This window comes from Chrysemys picta, chromosome 11 (genome assembly GCF_011386835.1).
Source record: "Chrysemys picta bellii isolate R12L10 chromosome 11, ASM1138683v2, whole genome shotgun sequence".
Taxonomy (NCBI): Eukaryota; Metazoa; Chordata; order Testudines; family Emydidae; genus Chrysemys; species Chrysemys picta.
The window spans coordinates 17145334-17167570 of NC_088801.1; the positions used below are offsets into that span (position 1 = coordinate 17145334).

General features: G+C 40.5%; 1 protein-coding gene across 7 annotated transcripts in view; it reads right to left on the reverse strand.

Moving 5' to 3' along the window:
- NCKAP5 (NCK associated protein 5) overlaps positions 1-22237 on the reverse strand; it is a 605695-nt gene that overhangs the window by 135251 nt on the left and 448207 nt on the right. For 6 of the 7 annotated variants that reach the window (XM_042855509.2, XM_065560497.1, XM_065560500.1 and 3 more), the window contains one exon: positions 2346-2414. In XM_042855509.2, coding sequence (XP_042711443.2) covers positions 2346-2414 — 69 coding nt within the window. Of the gene's footprint in view, positions 1-2345; positions 2415-13306; positions 13388-22237 lie in introns of all 7 variants that reach the window. The other variant, XM_008178696.3, reaches the window with a different exon arrangement.

Here is a 22237-nt window from a genome sequence, read left to right on the forward strand (position 1 = left end):
TTTTTAAAATGTTTTTATTTTTTGACCAGCTCTGCTGAAAATCCCTGGTTAGGAATAACTTTGTATCAGGGTATGCTTGCTCCAGAGGGGTCCATGGGATCCAAGGCAATTGGAGCCACAGGGTTCCATGGGCATTAATGGATTATTTCTTAATTGTGTTTACGTCAGATCATTAATTCTGTTTATTGTTTCTTTACTGAATTCACTGAGATTATCTCAGAAGAGTAGACGGAAAGGTCCCTGTTTATTTTGTGAACCTTCCTGTGAGTGCCATTCCTGCGTGAGCCCACTCAGTGTTAGATGCCCATGTGGCTGTCATAGTTGGAACTCACAGTGTTTGTCTCCAGGTTTGTGGTGAGGTTGTCATGGCTGCTGAAACGAATTTATGTGCATCATTGCTCACATAGGTCCAGGCCTATCTTGGCTGAGATAGAGCAGGTTACAATATCACTAGGAAGAGAGAGGTCAAAGGATTGGAGGTGGGGAAAGAGATGAGAAATAGAGTGGGTAACAAGTGAGGCGAAGAAGAAGAGAGGAGCTTAGAAATAACAGAGGCATAGGAAAAAAATAAGGGAACACAGAAAAGACTAGAGGCAAGACACAAGAAAATGTACCTTACTGGAAACAGCAGCCCTTGTCACTTACAGACAAGAAACACTGCCTCCAGGACAGCGTTCACAGAGTGAGAAGGGACAGATATGCCAGCGGAAGACCTGAATCACCTGACTTAAGCACTGAGAAAATAAAATCTGGAGCACAGTTTCAAAATGAATATTATTTGTATTGCAGTAGCACGTAGGAGCCACAATCATAGTCTAGGACCCCTTTGTGCTAGGCACTGTACAAATACACACCAAAAAGAGGGCTCCTGCCCCAAAATGCTTACAGTCTAAATACACCTCTACCCCGATATAACGCAACCCGATATAAAATGAATTCGGATATAACGCGGTAAAGTGGCGCTCCGGGCGGGCAAGGCTGCACACTCCGGCGGATCAAAGCAAGTTGGATATAAAGCGGTTTCACCTATAACGCGGTAAAAATTTTTGGCTCCCGAGGCCAGCGTTATATCAAGGTAGAGGTGTGTGTGGACCCCTTTTATTTTCTCAATGATGGGTAAATGTCTCACTTAACCCAGTGCTGAAATGACTTCTGTAGCCACATCATATCCAAGACAAGAAGATAATAAAAAACAAAGCTTCACAATTTCATATTAAACGTATTAAATTCTTATATTCCATCCTAATTAGGTTCTTACACCACCATATCTGAGCACCTTCCACCAGTGGATTAGTGATGTGGCTAGTATCTGTCATATGTGATTTGTTCTCTCTCTCTCGTCCTTTCTCCAAGGGGAGAATTGTGTGTGTAGTGTAGTGGTTTGCTTTTTTAAATGCACAGGCTGCTATGTGTTGCTGTGATTCAAGGTGTAAAGGCTGCTGTCTATCTGAGTTATAGACAATCACAGATCTGGTTAAAGCCAAACTAGACAGAGCATGTGATGGTGGGAGCAGACAGCCACAAAATCCATTAAAACCTTTTGGTGGGCCATATTTTATTTGTTTGTTTGTTTGTGTTTGTTTTAAAGAGGCTACATATCCTTCCATAGAGCAACAACCAGTAACACCAGCTCTTACACGAGTTAGGCAGCCGCAATAGCCTGACCATGCTTTGCTTCCAAGTAAAAAAATCCCAGCGCCGCTAGCCAGTGCCATCCACTGCAGGAGAACAGAGCAGCAGTGGCAGCAGCAGCAGCCTGCCTTCTATGGCCAGCAGCAGGTCACAGCACTGCAGTGAGATCAGGAATTAATGTAGTGGGCAAAATAAAACGCTCTGACAGACCAGTTACCCATTGCTCCCCTCCTCCTGCAGTGGTCGCCAGCCCTTCTCCCCTCTCCCTCCCCCCCCCAAGATGGGGGCACTGTGCAAGGGCACAGAGTGCACATTGGTTAAGCTGGGCCTCGTGCTAAGCACCCTTCTTTCAGGCTAAATGGAAGGAGCAGTTAAGTCCCTTTATGTAATGAAATAGCTGAAAACAACAGAAGCCATCACCCAAGGCAATGGGCTGCATGGCGAGGCCTGAGCAGATGCTAAACTACCCATGTGAGCTGAGGGCTCCCTGATTGTAAACAAAGTGCTAAAGGATTGTTTGGCAAGCTGTGTGTGTTAGAGGAGAGAAAGTTAGCAGACAGTGAGAGACACAGTCATGAGGGTGGCCCTGAGAGCAGAACAGAGCTTCTAGGGCTGGGAACCTACTGGAAAGGCAGGCTTGGGGAAACTGCCTGTTTGTTGTTCATTACAGTCAGAGAAACTCAGTCATAAAATCTTTCTTAAATCTACATTACCTCATCGAGGCACTTTTCATACTGTTCTCTTTGATTTTCATTTTCCAGAGCCAATGCTGAATTCTCTGCCTGCAGTAAGATGCAAAAATATAATGCAAATGAATCATTGGGTATTTTGTGCTACATGACAACTTATTCAATGAATTTACTGCACATTCCTCCTCACGATCCAAAATAATCTCTTAAAAATACACAAAACATATTTGCTTTAAGTTACTGTTATAAATAAAACTGAAATGTCATTAGTTTTATGAAGTTATCCAAAAAATACATTACAATTTAGAGAAATACAAGTATGGACATTTTAAGTATATCTATAATCTAGTCTTGTCAGCAGGGCCGGCTCCAGGCATCAGCCTGGCAAGCAGGTGCTTGGGGCGGCTGCTCCGGAGAGGGGCGGCATGTCCAGGTATTCAGTGGCAATTCGGTGGACGGTCCCTCACTCCCGCTGGGAGCAAAGGACCTCCCGCCGAATCGCCGCCACAGATCGCGATCGCGGCTTTTTTTTTTTTTTGGCTGCTTGGGGCGGCCAAAACCCTGGAGCCGGCCCTGCTTGTCAGATGCAAAGATAGTCTTTAGTAAAACACTGCAAATGATAGTTTGCACGTCAATTTTTTTTTCTGGTACTGTACATTGAAACTGACACCCAACCTGCATGGAGAAAGTATTTGGTGGAAACGGAATCTACCCCAAGCTAAAAGCCACAATAAGCCATTCCAGGGCACTGGAATTGAGTAACTGAGGATATAGTGGCCACACAATAATTGATGGGTAAATTACATCTCTAATCATAAAAAGTAATTTTCTTAATCCACCACATTAAAAAACACATGCCAAAATCTATCATTTCAAGAGTGAAAAGGAATTATATTTTATAACATCTAAATAAAATCTTAAAGTCAAAAGTTTCCTGTATACTAACGACTTTAATCTGTCCTTAATTATCCACTGTTCTTGAGATTTTTGCATAATGCACATGAAAAAAAATAGCACAAGCTGGTATTAAAATTTAAATTGCGTTAAATCACTGTATTCTTCTGTATAATTTTGCCTTCGCCTTGGGAAGCTCCTGTGTCGCAGAAATTCCCCAAAATATAACAGAAACATATACATCAGTTTAAAATAAGAGCAAGTTTTAACTATATTCCTCTCAAAGACTGAAAAATAAAACAAAATATAAAAATGTGCAAATTAAAGCTGGCCTTGGGAATCTATATGTTGTCCCTGCTCCCCACTCATACCCTTCACATCACGCAACCATAACATCACAATCAATACATTCGGATAATTACAACCATTAAAAAGTTTACATTACTCACCTCCCTTTTACTACACTGACAATCCATAAAAGTTTAATAAATGAGGTTCCAAAAAATAATTGTGGTTAAGAGACAATGGTCACATGTATGGTTAATGTTTGCAATTCCAGACCAAAAAGTTTATTGTTGTAATCAAGTATCAGAGGGGTAGTCGTGTTAGTCTGAATCTGTAAAAAGGAACAGAGGGTCCTGTGGCACCTTTGAGACTAACAGAAGTATTGGGAGCATAAGCTTTCGTGGGTAAGAACCTCAATTCTTAAGCTTATGCTCCCAATACTTCTGTTAGTCTCAAAGGTGCCACAGGACCCTTTGTTGTAATCAAACACATCCTAAGGGAAGATTTTGCCTGGAGAGTCAACAGTTATCTCTTTATAATAAAAATAAAAAAATAAAAACCTGAGCAAAACTGCAATTAGTTAATTCACCGACTTTTATTTCAAATTCAAGTTTAACCTAAAAATAATGTGTTGGGAGGAGAAAGGGAAATACCCATAATTAGCCAGTATTTAAGAAGCATAGAGAAAAGCCAAAGGGTGAGAAGAGAGAGCAACATATGGAGATTACTTACATTTCTAAACAGTTTTATAAAGTCAGCAATACACTCCAGAGACATCTATCAGCAAATGTTATGAATTTCTCTGCATCATATCTGCACCATACAGCACACCCATAGATTCAACATTTGGTTACAAGGGAGTTTCTAAGTGTCCCAGCAAAATGGTGGAACATGATGCAGCAAAAGGTAAAGGTGCAGTAGTAAATTCAAAGCAGAAGCAAAGGTGGAAGCAGAAGTCAGAATAACAAAAGCAGCGGTAAGAGTTTGGGAGCTGGAATCTCAAATATCCAAGAGGACATCATACATGCATACTGGACCTAAAACAGAAGTAGGAACACACAAACTATCTGAAACCCAAGGAAAGTGCCAGTCCACTCAGGAAACAGACACTTGTTATCAGTTTGGAAAAGTGTTCCATGCTCCTTGTGATTGCTTATTTAAAGATGCACAGTGCAGAAACTGTAATAAAAAAGGTCATATCCAAACAGTACGTCACGCTATAAGAAATAAAGAAGAGACCAAATTGGGATATAGAAAAAGGATCAATGTGTATCAATGTACACTCTGTAGACAGAAGCAGTGGTGACACAGACTGAGTGGTGTAGCCAGTTGTGGATATAGTGTGAGAAAAAATCACAAGTCAGCAATCGGGTTGACACCCTGGGTGGTGGGAAAAATGCTCGAAATGGAATTGGACACTGGCTCCATAGTCTCATGTTCGGAATACATGAAAACTTTAAAAATAACTAACTGAGGGAGACACTGATGTTACTAAAACATATATGGGAGAAAAGATAGTACCAACTGGAGTAAAGCAAGTGAATGTGGAGTATAACAATAAGCAACGTTTATTAGACTCCCATATCATTGAGAAGGGGGGCCCTGTGGGGCCATGAATGGTTAAGAACATAAGAACGGCCATACTGGGTCAGACCAAAGGTCCATCAAGCCCAGTATAACTGTCCTCTGACACGGCCAATGGCAGGTGCCCCAAAGGGAATGAACAGACAGGTTATCATCAAGTGATCCATGCACTGTCACCCATTCCCAGCTTCTAGCAAACAGAGGCTAGGGATGCCATTCCTGCACATCCTGGTTAATAGCCATTGATGGACCTATCTTCCATGAATCTATCTAGCTCCCTTTTGAACCCCAATAATATTGGCCTTCGTAACACCCTCTGGCAAGGAGTTCCAGAGGTTGACAGTGCGTTGCGTGAAAAAATACTTTCTTATATTTGTTTTAAACCTGCTACCTATTAATTTCATTTGGTGGCCCCTTGTTCTTGTATTATGAAAGGGAGTAAATAACACTTCCTTATTTACTTTCTCTATACCACTCATGATTTTATAGACCTCTATCATATCCCCCCTTAGTCGCCTCTTTTCCAAGCTGAAAAGTCTCAGTCTTAATAATCTCTCCTTATATGGAAACCATTCTATACTCCTAATCATTTTTGTTGCCCGTTTCCAATTCCAATATATCTTTTTTGAGATGGGACGACCACATCTGCATGCAGTATTCAAGGTGTGGGCATACCATGGATTTATATAGAGGCAATATGATATTTTCTGTCTTCTTATCTATCCCTTACTTGATGATTCCCAACATTCTGTTTGCTTTTTTGACTGCCGCTGCACATTGAGTGGATGATTTCAGAGAACTATCCACAATGACACCAAGATCTCTTTCCTGAGTGGCAACAGCTAATTTAGACCCCATCATTGTATATGTATCGTTAGGATTATGTTTTCCAGTGTGCATTACTTTGCATTTATCAACATTAAATTTCATCTGCCATTTTGTTGCCCAGTCACCCAGTTTTGAGAGATCCTTTTGTAGCTCTTCACAGTCTGCCTGGGACTTACCTATCTTAAGTAGTTTTGTATCATCTGCAAATTTTGCCACCTCACTGTTTACCCCTTTTCCCAGATCATTTATGAATATGTTCTTCTGGACTGGAAAGATCTATAAAGTCACTTTCAGTATACCCCACTAAAACAGCTGGAAGGGATACTATGTCAGGCATTGGGAATAATCTAGGAGGGCACAGGAACACTAAAACACATGAAGGCTAAAATAATCCTAGCCGAGAAGGCACAACCCAAGTTTCACAAAACCCAGCCTGTACCTTACAGTATTCGCTCAAAGGTAAATGCTGAATTGGAACGTCTGGAAAATTTCAAAAGTGGCCTGGAGCACGTGGGGAACTCCTATCATTCCAATTGTAAAAAAATGTGGTGCAATAAGGGCTTGTGGATATTTTAAGGTCACCATAAACCTTGTACTGAAAATACCTACACATGGAAGTTCAGGAAAAGTCTAAGGCAAACCTCACAATCAACACACAAAAAGCTCTCTACCAGTACAGCAGGCTAGTGTGTACTATACTAGTGTGTAGTATTGCGTCAGCTCCTGCTAAATGGCAATGGGCAATGGACCAAGTTTTGCAAGGTATTCCGAGAATACAGTGGTATCTGGATGACATGACTGTGAGCAGTAGAAGTGACGAGGAAGACCTGGAATCCCTGAAGAGGATATTAGAGTGTCTAAAAGAATATGGGTTACAAGCCAATTGCATAAAATGTGAACTTTTCAAGGACTCAGTAGCTTATTGTGTGCATGTTACTGATGCACAAGGCCTACATAAATCTCAGAAGAAGATTAAAGCAGTGCTGGAAGCTCCGCTGCCAAAGAATGTGTCATAACTTAGATCATTTCTAGGATTTATTAACTACTATAGCCGATTTACACCACACCTAGCAACTGTATTGCATCTGCTCAACTGTTTGCTGCAGACTGGTCAAAAGTGTGTATAGTCATGTGAGTGTCAAAAAGCTTTCCTGGAAGCAAAACAATTGGTCATATCAGACAGTGCGCTAATGCACTTTAACACTGGTGCCCCAACCTGAAGCAATAACATTATACCAGAAAACAGCTGCATTGAACCATCAGCATCATCTGAGGGAACATCCAATTCAGACATTACTGTGGACACACCACTTCCTCAGGGAAATGTTCAAAATGTTGGCAGATGCTAACCACAGAGAAAATACAAACCACCTAAAAGATTTGACTTGTAACTGAACCTTTGGTTGTTCCCCCACAAATACTTCTGAAGGTTTTGGGCCCATTTGATTTCAGGGAGAGGATAGATGTGATATATTTGAATGTATTGAGCAGTGTTGAATCCGTTTGTGTGAATTTGCAATTATAGTTTTATTTTTGAGTCAGTACTCACCAATGTGAATAGGTATTGTACAATCTAGCCCTAAAATAATAATCTTGAAAAAAAAATATGATACAGATTGCTCCCATGTCCAGATGCCTAAAAGATCTGCTAACAATATATGGTCTTATAGTAAACATACAACTACAAAATATCAAAACTGAGCCCTACTTTCTTTCAGTTGGTCTTATTTTGACTGCTGTGATGTAGTAATAAAATGGAAGCTGAATCTAAAACTGCTTGTGTTTTATTGCCTAATATATGACTTCAGCAAGCTATTCCTCAATGAATACACTGCCAAAATTAGGAAATCTGAGCGTGACAGCATTAATAATAAATAGTACATTTTTCCTCTTTGCCTGCCACAGTGGAAATATCTGTATAATACAAACTTTTTCACACCAGTGGCTTTGAATGTGTACAGAAAGGATGTAATCCAGTTTATGCTAGCTTGCTTCTTGATTGCTGAGCAAATCATGCCCATTTATTTGGTATTTTTGTAATGAGGACTGAGCAAGGAAGGGGACATTTCACAGACTTCATTTAAGACCCTGGTGCCAATCCCTGTAAGGTTGACAGATCTATACTTTATACAGTATGTCACCCCATTGTGATGGGTTGGATCACAGAAACCCCCTTGAGAGCTGCCACCCGATGTGCTAAGACTACTGCTACCTCTGCCTTCCTTGCCAGCTCAGGACTCCAGCACCCTGTCTTGCTGAGCCAGACATGCCTGTCTGCTCCAACACAGACTCAGGGTTGGAATTACTTGCCCCAAAGCTGCAGGTTTATCTGAAAGCAGCTAACAGAAGTGTGCTTGTCTCTAACACTCAGATGCCTAATTCCCAATGGGGTCTAAACCCAAATAAATCCGTTTTACCATGTATTAAGCTTATACAGGGTAAACTCATACATTGTTCGCCCTCTATAACACTGATAGAGAGATATGCACAGTTGTTTGCTCCCCCAGGCATTAATACATACTCTGAGTTAATTAATAAGTAAAAGGTGATTTTATTAAATACAGAAAGTAGGATTTAAGTGGTTCCAAGTAGTAACAGACAGAACAACATAAGTCACCAAGCAAAATAAAATAAAATGCACAAATCTATGTCTAATCAAACTGAATACAGATAATCTCACCCTCAGAGATGCTTCAGTAAGTTTTTTCCTCAGACTGGACACCTTCCAGTCCTGGGCACAATTCTTTCCCCTGGTACAGCTCTTGTTCCAGCTCAGGTGGTAGCTAGGGGATTCTTCATGATGACTCCTCTCCTCCCTTTGTTCTGTTCCACCCCTTTATATATCTTTTGCATAAGGCGGGAACTCTTTGTCTCTCTGGGTTTCCACCCCCCCCCCCCACTGGAAAAGCACCAGGTTAAAGATGTATTCCAGTTCATGTGACATGATCACATGTCACTGTAAGACCCCAAGCCTTCATTCCTCCCAGCCTGACTCACAGGAAGGCTTGCCTGCAAACAGAGCCATCCAGTCAATTGTCCTGGTTGATGGGAGCTATTAAGATTCCAACCTACCATTAATGGCCCACACTTTGCATAATTACAATAGGCCCTCAGAGTTATATTTCATATTTCTAGTTTCAGATACAAGAGTGATACCTTTATACAAATAGGATGACCACACTCAGTAGACAATAAGCTTTGTAATGATACCTTACAAGAGACCTTTTGCACAAAGCATATTCCAGTTACATTATATTCACTCATTATCAAATTTTTATAAAATCATATAGATGAAGCATATTCCAGTTACATTATATTCACCCATTAGCATATTTTTATAAAATCATATAGACTGCAACGTCACACCCATATTGCAACAGAACACTTACAGTAAATCACAATCGCCTCCATAATATTTACATATATATAAATTTGGGAATAGAGTTTGTAGTCTTAAAAAAAAACATCTTTCTTTAAAACCAATGTGCTTTTTCTCTTTGGAAGAACAGAATGGTAAAGAATTGTGGAAGTCTTTCAGCACTCTTATCACCCAGACTTTTTACCTCATGGTGTTCTCTGTTGGGAATCCTAATGATCCTTGTTTCCTCTACTCCCAAGAATTCAGATTCCAGACATCTTCTGATTAGAAAAGGCTTGTGGGATTCATGTGGAGTTAAAAAGCAACACTCCTTATAATTATTTGAAAAGGTGGCTGTTAAGCAAAAGAAGTACACTGAGAAACTCTGTATATTGTGCCTCTATGACACATTTTTTGTGGGGGGTGGGAAGTGGGAGGACAGTATACTCCAAGCTATATCTATACCAAGCTAAGTTGCTATAGCAAGCTGATGACCTCTATAGAATGAAAACTAAGTCATGTTTACTAACCCTCAGAGGCATAATAGAGAAATAGAAGTTCTACACCTGACATAACCTAGGAGATGAGTCCATAAATCAAAAGGAAGAAAGCTGGAAGATTACTGATGACGACACTGTCTTAAGTATCAATTGTCTGGTTTCTGCAGTCATTCTGGTTTTAGATACAGTTGTACTTTTATTCTAATGGATCCGTGCACATCTTTTTTCTTCAGTGTTTTCTTACGTCCCATTACACACACGGAACATAAAAAACTAAACAAAACAGCCTAAAAACCAAAGCAGTCTAAGCATGGTAAATAGTCCCAGGGACCAGGGATATGTATGGTCTGTCACTAGTGTTTCAGCAGCTCAGATTTTGGGTAAGCATTTCTCTGCTAGGGTCTCAGCCCTCATCATATAGTACTGTGACAGTATCATTCAGTCAGCTGAAGACATGTTGCAACAGAAAGCTTGCCATTAGATGAGTCATTACATACTGCTTTGCATGCTATTAAGGCACTATAAGATCCTGCTGATGCCAAGATAGAGGCTTATGTGCTTCATATCTTCAAATTAGAATAAAAGGTTTCTACTGTAGAAGAGACTCTCCAAACAGTTAGTGGGAAATATAAGGTTTTAAATCAGTAACTGGATAATGGTAAGCAGCTTTCAGCTGCCTTAATTAGAGACAACTTTGTTCTAAACCATATGACTGAATTTATGGAAAATCAATTAGAAAGTGAAAACTTAAGATTACTTTGTATAAAATAGGGGTTTTCTGGCATTAACGCCATCGCCGAGATACAATCATTACTAGAGACTTATTTGTTTCTTAATTTGATCCACTTTTCAGGGTGGAAAAGGCAGATTGTATCTCCAGCAAAGCTATAAATATTTTCAGGACATGTCAGAGCTGGAATAACAATATTTCCCATCCCCACCCCGGCAAGGGTCTTATGAAACATAATGAATTAGTTCATGATACGTACTTTGAGATCTGCAGAAGAAAAGTGTGACATAGTATACCGATTGGAGAAAATCTTGAACACTTTTATAAATACGATGGAAGAAAAAAACCCACTGAATTTCCCCCCAAAAGACTGATTTTCTTTCAAGAACCAATTATTGTGGAGTCAAGATATGAAACAAGGGATATGGAGGGCAGGATAGCAGACATGTGTTTGGCACTGAGGGGAAAGGAAATGAGGGTTTAAAGGTCGGATGTCGAGTTAGCAACTCAAAATTTTTTGAAGGTATCATTGATAAAGGTCAAGGGGAACAGAGTTATGACAGTGAACTTTAAAAACACTGACAGAATGCTAGAACACTGGTTACTCTGTGCATTTCCTTGTTATTCATACTAAACCAGTAGTCCCTTTATAGAAAGGTTTATTGATTTACACAGACACTCATTTGTCATACCCTGTATAGTACATTAAGAGCTGCCCAAGTACTTCAAATGAACTCAGCAATTTTTTTCATGTTTTTAATCTATGATTTCATACATTTTGTGCTCAGAGCTGTATAGATTCCACCATTTATAGCTATCCAGAAATGGCTGGTTTGAACATAGGAAGAAGTTTGTAGACATAGTTATGTTGGTTAGGGGTGTGATATTTGTAATGATAAAACTATTCTAGTAAAAGCCCTATTGTAGATGTAGTTACACCACTATAAAACTGTTTATACTGGTATAACTTTTGCTGGTTCCGTGTTTCCTTTTATATTGATATAACTGCTTCAATAGTAGGAGTGATACTGCTATAACTGCATCTCCAGAGTGTCGTTCAACCAATACAATTCTTTCTCTTCCTTCAGTCCCAGCCTCATTCACCACACAGCTTCCAACTTCTGCAACAAATGAGGCAGGGGTCCTACATTCAGCATCTTCATTCACAACACAGCCTTGATTCATTACATAAGCACTGTTCATCCTACAATTTGAATGAGGCAGGAATCCGGCAGAAACAACAGTATGCATCCATGTAATTAAATACTACTATAATACATATGCACAAGGAGATCAAACTGAGGTTGCAAAGACAATATTAACACTGGTATTTCCTTACTTTTGAGTGCTTGACTATGCAAACTTAACGTTCTTTTACTGTCTCTTACCCTTCCCCCCACAACCCGTCTGGGCTCAGCTCTATATCTATTGGCTCCCCACTGCCTGCCTCTGCCCCCCATCAGCACCATACCACAACCTCTCTCTGCCTACATCAATTCCCCCTCCCATGGGCTGATTTCCCCCTTCCTGCCCCCCGGCTCTATCATCCCCCTCTGCATTCAAGTCAGGCTACTTCCTCCTTCCCTGCCACACTGTCTGGGTGCCAGCAACAGGAACATTGAGATGACAGCAGAGACAGTCTCCTGCACTTCATTTGCTTGGTGTCATAATAGCCCTTGGGAAAGTTCTGCTCTGCCCTTACATCTCTGGGTGTGACAGTCTGTACCCTTGTATTCACCCCTTAAAAACTAGTATAATAATCTTTGTACAAGTATGCCTTGTGAGGTATCATTTGAAAACTTATAACTTGCTGGTCAATGTTGTCCTGATAAAACACGTGGGGCAACATTGTGTAACGTAAAGTTATAAGATTCCATTGTATGGTGTTACTAAGACATATTCCAAGTCTGGGGAGAGGCCAAACCAGTTCCTCAGAGATGAAAGACTAGCTGACATATCTAGTGTCAACAAGACAAATGGGCCATCACCTGCTTAAGTGGCTAGTCATTGGCAGGAAAAGGGACATGGGCGAAAAAATCTACATCTTAAAAAGAAACAGCTTGGGGTTCCCATCCACACAGACTTTTTGTCTCCTGAACCTCAACTGGAAATGCTTCTCAAAGAAGGGAAAGAACTGTAATAGGGGAGGTTAGATGCCCCAAATCATTCCTTCCTTTCTCTCTACCTATGTCATCCACAACACCTGAAGAACAAAGGAAGCAGCATTCAACTGGACGAGGGATCCTGACTGAAGGAAGTTCAGCCAGTAGGACTGCTGAACCGTGATAAAAGAGACCTTGCTTTGAATTCACTCTAGTTTGCATTTTACTTCTATTTTCCTTATAACCAATTCTGACTTTTATGTCTCATTACTTATAGTCACTTAATATCTCTTTGTAGTTATTAAACTTGTTCTATTGTTTTATCTAAACCAGTATGTTGACATTGAAGTGTTTAGAAAACTCCATTTGGGATATCAGGACATGTGCATATCATTCTCTATTAATAAAATGACAGACTTTATATGAGCTTGTATTGTCCAGGAGAGGGCTGGGCAGTACAAGACATACATTTCTGGGGAAACTCTGAGACTGGGAGTGTTTTTGGTGTTGCTCTGTAGTGTAACTCAAGAGTGGCTGGCTACAGCACTCATACAATATAACTATGAATACAGTAATATAATACTACATGCTGGAAGCTGTGTGTGAGCAGACCAGGAATGGTATCTCTCACCATGAAGCAGTTTAAAAGGCACCTCAGGTTAGAGACGTGAGGGGACACAGCTGTTCATCAGTCCAGATTTTACCTTGGGTATGTCACACTGCGACACAGCATGATCAGTCACAATGTGTAGAAGGCACATCTACAGTCCAGTCACATACAGGAGCTGTGAGGGAATGGAGCATGCTCAGTACAAACAGAATCTTCAGAGAATTTAGCTGCTGAACTCTAACAAGAGATTTTACTGTGTGAATACATGACTTTTCAATGGCTCATAACTTGGCCAAATTTGTTTTTGCCCACATTTGTTTGCCCGCAAACAGCAAAATGTGCATCCTTCCTTCCATATTTCAAGTCCCTGTTCCAAAGCATGGAGGTACTAGAACTTCTGAGCTAAAGTGTCTAAAATTTGGTGAAATTATAAACAATTGAAAATAGGATTTTATAATGGGAAGAGGCAGGTATAGCCTTAATTGTAAGTATTGCTACCAGCTCAGCCTATAATCGAAGAACTTATTAGACCTCAGTATATGTGGGATTCTCTCTATTATCCTTACATTTTCTGAACTTCCACACTAATAGTCAGCATTACTAGTTTTTAAATCTTACAAAATACAATGATATAAAATAAAGCGGTGCTAGAATAAGCAACCAACAGTTTTCACGTAAGTTCTCTGAAAACATCCACTCAATGTGCAGCGGCAGTCAAAAAAGCGAACAGAATGTTGGGAATCATCAAGAGAGGGATAGATAAGAAGACAGAAAATATCATATTGCCTCTATACAAATCCATGGTACGCCCACACCTTGAATACTGCATGCAGATGTGGAATCTCAAAAAATATGTACTGGAACTGAAAAAGGTTCAGAAAAGGGCAACAAAATGGTTAGGGGTATAGAACAGCTTCTGTATAAGGAGAGAGTAATAAGACTGGGACTTTTCAGCTTGGAAAAGAGGTGACTAAGGGGGGGTATGATAGAGGTCTATAAAATCATGAGTGGTACAGAGAAAGTAAATAAGGAAGTGTTATTTACTCCTTCTCATAATACGAGAACAAGGGCCACCAAATGAAATTAATAGGTAGCAGGTTTAAAACAAACATAAGAAAGTATTTTTTCACGCAACGCACTATCAACCTCTGGAACTCCTTGCCAGAGGGTGTTGTGAAGACCAATACTATAACGGGATTCAAAAGGAAGCTATATAGATTCATGGAAGATAGGTCCATCAATGGCTATTATCCAGGATGGGCAGGAATGGTGTCCCTAGCCTCTGTTTGACAGGGCATGGATCACTTGATGATAACCTGTCTTTCATTCCCTTTGGGGCACCTGCCACTGGGCACTGTCAGAGGACAAGATACTGGGCTAGATGGACCTTTGGTCTGACCCAGTATGGCCATTCTTATGTTCTAAGTTCTCTCTAAGATGCGTGGCTGCCCAGCAGTCTATCAAGTGCCATGCACTTCAGGTGCCCCTCCCCCCACTGCTGCATCGCTCCTGCCCTCCGCCTTAGAGCCCCTGGCCAGCAGCTCCCAGGAGCCTCCTTCTTGCTGTTCAGAGTGTGGGGAGAGGGCTCTGATATCAGGGTGTCCACCTCCCCACACCCATGTACCCCATCTCCACAGGGGAGGATGGACACGACAGAGCTCAGGAATGGGACGTGGGATGGAGCTTACTGGCGGCTGCTACTATGTCTGAACAAACAGGCTTCAAACTGGTGAGTGCCAATCTACTTAAAGAGGTAGCATACTTCAGGGGCAGCACGTGTGTCTCTCTCTGTCTCTCACACACACAGTGTCTCTCTCTCACATACACACACACTCACACACACACTGTATCTCTGTCTCACACACACACACTTTCACACTCACCTCCCAACACATACTTTTATTGTTGTTGTTGTTTCTTCTTGATACTTCCTGCAATGCACATATAGTGAGGTTTTTACCCACGAAAGCTGTTAGTCTTTAAGGTGCCACCAGACTCCTTGTTGTTTTCATATATTCTCTGTAATTTTATTCTTTCAAAGTGCTATTATTTTAGTTTTTTGACTGGTCTACACATTTTATAATTTTTATTTCTTGCTTATGCTTAAATTTAATTCTTTTAGTGAGTTCTAAAATGCCTAACCTGTCCTGGCTGGAGTAATTATCCCTACAGTAACTTTTAAAAATATTTACTATAGCTAGGTTTTTTGTTTCTTCTGGTGCCGCCCATCTGCACATACCTCGATACTGGTGCACATAACAAAATTCATTCCGCACATGGATGAAAAAAACTAGAGGGAACGTTGGTTTTCACATATACTTTTTTCCTCATAGGTTGAGTGCTACTCTACAAGGCAAACTGGGGCTCTCCTCTCTTTCCTTGTCAACGACAGCAATACGACAGTGTTACAGCTCTGTTTTTGATGTGTGCTAAAAGTCAGGAAATAAAACTGGCTTAATAAAAGAAAGTTAACCGCTTCCCACAGCATCCAGTTACCGTATCTTAGAGTAGAGTGGACAAGTAGCATGCAGCTGCATGTGATGTGATATGCAAACTAATAAACTAGCTAAATTGCATATGTGTACATTATTTGTATATGAACCTAAACTTTAGCTTTCAAAAATTGTGTGGATTTAGTGCTGGAGAAAGACTGGAGTAAGGAAGTTACCCATTTATCCACAATCCAGCAAGAGAACAGGGGAAGTTGTTACCCTCATGCATTGCCCTGCCAATATGCCTCCACTGAGATATAGTGGACTGCCCCTAGGCGCCAACAAAGGTAGCATAGTTTCATGGTTCATGTAGTTCTAACTCTCTCTGCTGAGTCTCAGTCTCTGATTGCTACCGAGAATAACAAATGATGTTTGACTTAAATGATGAAGTCAAGTTATCCCACTCATTCACCTGTTAGCAAACAAGAACAAAATCAAGCAGAACTCAGACTTCAACTGGGCTTCTCAAAATGCCCCAGGAAAATTAGATATATTTTTTATTTTCTGGTTAAAATCGGAGTTCTGCCTTGTTTTGTCATTATTCATTTCTTTTTGCGAACTGGTGAATGAGTGGGATAACTTGATTTTTAATGTTCAAATCTACTTATGTTGGATAAACAATTGACCTTCACAAGGCTAAGCCAAACAAACCCCAACTATCTGAGGTTCACACATTTTACTAGAGATGAGGCTGCTTTTTTAAATATAAAATATAAATCCAATTTTTCCGGGGCTTTGCAAACTATCTTTGCTGAGCTTTCTTAGGATTTTTCAAGAGAAGCTATGGCCTGATATTTTTAACTGGCTCAAGCATCATAATATTCCTCGTTCTTATTTCTGTTGACTATATGGTAGTTAAGAACAACAAGCCTTTAAAACCTTCAACGTTTTCCCTCCTGATACCATAGAAATGTCTGGAGCTGACATTTTAAAAGAAGCTTAGGAGCAGGCTCTAGCAAAACAGAATGCACGATAACTCAAGACGTAGCTTTCAGCAAATAAATACCCAGGCTATAAACTGATATATCAGCATCAGTAGATAGAGTCATTTTTTAGCAAATTCTGGTGAACGGAAAATTTCAGCATCTTTGATATATACTGTTTGTAAATACACACACAGTGTATAATGTATTTACAATATAATCATGCATACAAACATATGTAGGAAACAATTAGACATCTCTATGTGACCGATGTAAAGGATGCCACTATTCCATAATTTTTGACATGGTCAGACAGTATACTGTTGGAGAACAGTGACAATATATTGGACAAACCGACAGTGCTGTAAATCATGTGTGTTGTCTCTGGGGCTCACAGATCTAACAAAATCTCAAAGCTCTGACATTGCCTAAGAGAGGAGCCACTGCTAGTGAGGGGAAGTGATGTAGCCAAATCCGAGAGAATGTTTTCCCACTGACTTCAGCGCCACCACCACACGGTATTACCGCATATGCTTCTTGTTCTATTCCAGACATGATGCTAGAGGCAGTAGTGCCAAAACACAAATGCAGGGCAGAAGTCTGAATGGTCCTGCAAGGGAACATTTGTGCATGTCACCCCAAAAAGGCAATCGTAATTACTGGTGTATCTTTGTTTTCTTATATTCAAACTCTTGGGTTTGGCAATCTGACTCTTTGCAAATTGTGAAGCACCTCCTCAATCTCTGCTGTGTTTCATCTCCTTGTCCAATCCTGTAAATGAGCTGATGCCATAATGACTCTCTCTCCAATTGGTATCCAACAGAGCACCTCATCTTGGTGTATTTATTTTGCTTCTCCTACCTAGTATTAACAAATATTTGCATCTTTCTCAAAGAAATAAAAATTAATCAGTTCAGCAGTACTGAAATTGTAATTATTATGAACTAATGAAAGGCCATAAATAAGAAATACAACCCTAATGCCAACATGACACATCTTTAAGAACATTTTCTCTCTCCCTTCCTCCCCGCCCCCGCACACACTTGCATATTATATTCAATATACATAAACACACTCACTTATAAACACACAGAGGATTCACTTACCACTGAAATGGATTTTTTTGTCATTTTGGTTTACAGGCGTGTTTATTTCTTTGGCTAGTTGCATTTCCTTAGAGGTTTTTAAGGTCAGGCTTGACAAAGCCCTGGCTGGGATGATTTAGTTGGGGATTGGTCCTGCTTTGAGCAGGGGGTTGGACTGGATGACCTCCTGAGATCCCTTCCAACCCTGATATTCTATGATTTGCTTTAACTCTCTTTCTCTGCTTCAAGCAACAAAATCTTCAGAGAAAATCCCTGAGACCAATATTTTTGGAATTCAATAAAGTATTCACTATAACTGTTTGGCAGCTTTGTACCAATATGTACAGTGATAGCATACACTGTGGTTGAAAATTTTCCTGTGGAACACTTTTCTGTCAGAAAATGCAGTTTTGTCAAAATCAAAACATTCATAGGAACGTGTAAATTTAGATGAAAATTTTGGTGGAAAAATTTCAAAATGGTTCTAATCAAAATGGAGTATTTCATTCTGACTTCCTTGTTTAAATTTGACAATTTTTAAATGTGTATTTTCTTATTATATATATTTAATATTTATATACATGTTATTGAATATATTTTAATGTTTCAACTTTATCAAAATAAAACATTTTGACATCTAAACACAATGTTTTGATAAGGTCATTTTGATGTTTCAGAAACTAAGTAATTTGGAATTTTCAGCCAATTTTAAATTTCAAATTTTTGCCTTTTCATCCCAATCAGGATTAAAAGAAATTTTGAAATGTCTGAATTTCCTCAGGATGGAAATTCCATTTTCTAATGAACTCTAGCCATCCCATTATGATTTAGAATCTGATGTGAAGTCCACTGAGGTCAGCTGGAAGTGCTCCTATGACTTCAGTGGGCTTGGGATCTGGCACTTAAGAGCTTTTTGAAAATGATGTTTGTGCCAAATCAGCAATTTTGTTTTTTTGAAAATTTTGTTTGTTTTCATAACGTGAAAGAAACTACTCATGTGCTTAAAGTTAAGCATGCGTGCAAGTGGTTGTAAGGTGGGAGGGACCTCAAGTTGGAATCAAGTTTAACAGCCTTTCCCTCAAACTTTTGTAGTGATGAGCACCTGGGGGAGGGCGAAGACTTTATCTTGAATATTAGCCCGGTTCTACTGGCCAGGTGTGCATCATAAGGTAAGAGAATAGTGTTCCTCCTGCCCAAAATATCAGCTAGCCAGCAGCAAAGGGGCCCCTAAGGCACCCTGGGTCTTTCTGCCTTTGATCAAGATGGCCTTCAAGAGAATTGGTGTGGATATGGTCGGGCCCCTAGAGAAAACTACCTCAGGGCATCAGTGCATATTAGGGATAGTTGACTATGCAACCAGGTACCTGGAAGCTGCTCCACGAAAGCTAGGGCAATAGCTCCAGAGCTCTTGAAGCTCTTCTCAAGCATGGGATTTCCCCCAGGAAATATTAACAAATCAAGGAACTAACTTCACCTCCCAGCTGATGAGTAAACTATTCTACCTTCTGAAGGTTATGTTCCTAAAAACCTTGGTGGACCACCCATACACCAACGGCCTAATAGAGTGATTTAATAAGATTCTGAAAGGAATGTTGAAATGCTTTGCCAGTGACAGCCCCAAACAGTGGGACCAGCTACACCCATCATTCCTGTTTGCTATGAGAGGTATTGCAAGACTCTTGGAGTTCTCTCCATTTGAATTGCTTTATAGTCATCAACCACAAGGAATTTTGTACTTGCTCTGTGAAAGGTGGGAGGAACAAGACATAAATGGTGCCTTAAGCATGACCCAATATGTCTTGCAACTCAGGGAACAACTCAGAAGCATGGGGATGTTTGTCAGAGAAAATTTGAGAAAGGCCCAACACATAGAGGAAAAAATTATAATAGAGGGGCGCAATTACAGACTTTCCACCAGGTGACCGCGTCCTACTGTAGTCTGTAACCTATCATTTAAATCAGCTTCTATACCAAATGACTGGAGGATAGCTAATGTGATGCCAATTTTTAAAAAGGGCTCCAGAGGTGATCCTGGCAATTACAGGCTGGTAAACCTGACTCCAGTACCAGGCAAACTGATTGAAACTATAGTAAAAAACAAAATTGTCAGACACATAAATGAACATAATTTGTTGGGGAAGAGTCAACATGTTTTTTGTAAAGGGAAATCATGCCTCACTAATCTACTAGAATTCTTTGAGAGGGTTAAACAAGCATGTGGACAAGGGGAATCCAGGGCCTATAGTGCACTTAGATTTTCAGAAAGCCTTTGACAAGGTCCCTCACCAAAGGCTCTTAAGCAAAGTAAGCTGCCGTGGGATAAGAGGGAAGGTCCTCTCATGGACTGGTAACTGGTTAAAAGATAGGAAACAAAGGGTAGGAATAAATGGTCAATTTTCAGAATGGAGAGAGGTAAATATCCCCCAGGGGTCTGTACTGGGACCAGTCCTATTCAACATATCCATAAATGATCTGGAAAAAGGGGTAAACAGTGAGGTGGCAAAATTTGCAGATGATACAAAAGTACTCAAGATAGTTAAGTCCCAGGCATACTGTGAAGAGCTACAAAAGGATCTCACAAAACTGGCAACTAAATGGCAGATGAAATTCAATGTTGATAAATGCAAAGTAATGCACACTGGAAAACATAATCCCAACTATAAATATCAAATGATGGGGTCTAAATTAGCTGTTACCACTCAAGAAAAAGATCTTGGTGTCATTATGGATAGTTCTCTGAAAACATCCACTCAATGTGCAGCGGCAGTCAAAAAGGCGAACAGAATGTTGGGAATCATTAAGAAAGGGATAGATAAGATGACAGAAAATATCATATTGCCTCTATATAAATCCATGGTATGCCCACATCTTGAATACTGCATTCAGATGTGGTCGCCCCATCTCAAAAAAGATATACTGGAATTGGAAAAGGTTCAGAAAAGGGCAACAAAATAATGGAACGGCTTCCGTATGAGGAGAGATTAATAAGACTGGGACTTTGCAGTGGTTAGGCAGGTTGGGCTAATGGACTGTGAGATGAAACTGCCATGGAGGAGAAGAAAATCAAGATCTATCACATGAATCTTCTCAAACCTTGGAAGACATGGGAGGCCCTGATAATAACTCCCTGTCTTCTGGAACCTGAATTAGGACCCCAAGGACTCAGCAGCCAAGAATGACAAGAGTACAGCAAGGGAAGGGGCTCTCCCCTGTGCAAAGAAAGCAGCTCTGCAACTGTATTCAGAACTTTGCAACAGAATTTCGCAACTGTATTCTCCATCCACCCAGGGAGAATGCAGTTGGTTCAACACCATCTGGAGACCAACCTGGACCAGCTGGTCAGGAAGAATGCTAAGCCATTGCCATGGATGATATGGGATATAGTCTGAGGGGAAGTACGAGTGATGTGGAAATGGGGGTAATCGTCCCATCCAAAAGTGAATGGACAAGCCCCATAATTCTCATTCCCAAACTGGACAGTTCAGTTCTGCATTGACTTTAGAAAGGTTAATGCCATCTCAAAATTCAACACTTACCCAATGCCAAGTGTAGATGAGCTACTGGAGCAGCTGAGACCAGTGAAACACCTGAGCACTACTGACTTAACAAAAAGGTACTGGCAGATTCCTTTATCCCCTTCTTTGCATGAGAAAACATCTTTCTACACCACTTTTGGACACTTCCAGTTCAAGACTATGCCTTTTGAAGTCCTTGGAGCTGCCATGACTTTCCAAAGGCTTATGAATAGGATCCTCAGACCCCACCATCAGTATGCCGTGGGCTACATAGACGGCATCGTTGTCTATAGTCCTACCTGGGAAGACCACCTACTGCACTCAAAGGCGATGCTAAAAGCCTTATAGGATGCAGGATTTACAGCCAATCCAGTAAAATGTAAGTTAGCCGTAAATGATGTAGCCTACTTGGATACTGCATAGGAGGTGATCTGATGAAATTAGTGGGCAACAAGATACAGGCTCTAACAGTGTGTTCCATTCCCAAGACAAGTAGGCAAGTAAGATGTTTTCTCGGTCTGGTCAGCTATTACTGGAGGTTTTGCCTCAATTGTGGCGACCCTTACAGACCTCATAAAAGGCAACAACAGTAAAAAGATCCAATGGGATGAGAAATGCGAAGTCAGTTTTAATGAGCTGAAAACACGACTGTGCCAGGCACTCATGCTCTTCAGCCTTGATTTCTCCTGGGAGTTCATGCTGCACATAGAAACCTTATCATTGAGCTCAGCACTATACTCTTGCAAAATGTTGAAGGAGAAGAACACCCAGTCCTATACCTGAGTAGGAAGCTCTTTCCCAGAGAAAGACTTACTCAATTATTGAAAAGGAGGCACTGGCGATTAAGTGGGCCATGTTTTCCTTTGGGAATTATCTGACCTCTCTCTGGTCACAGATCACACTCCCCTACGCTGGATTCACACCATGAAAGACACAAACCTACATATAATGAGATGTTACCTTGTGCTACAACTCTACAGTTTCAGTGTACAGCACTAGGCGGAAAGGGA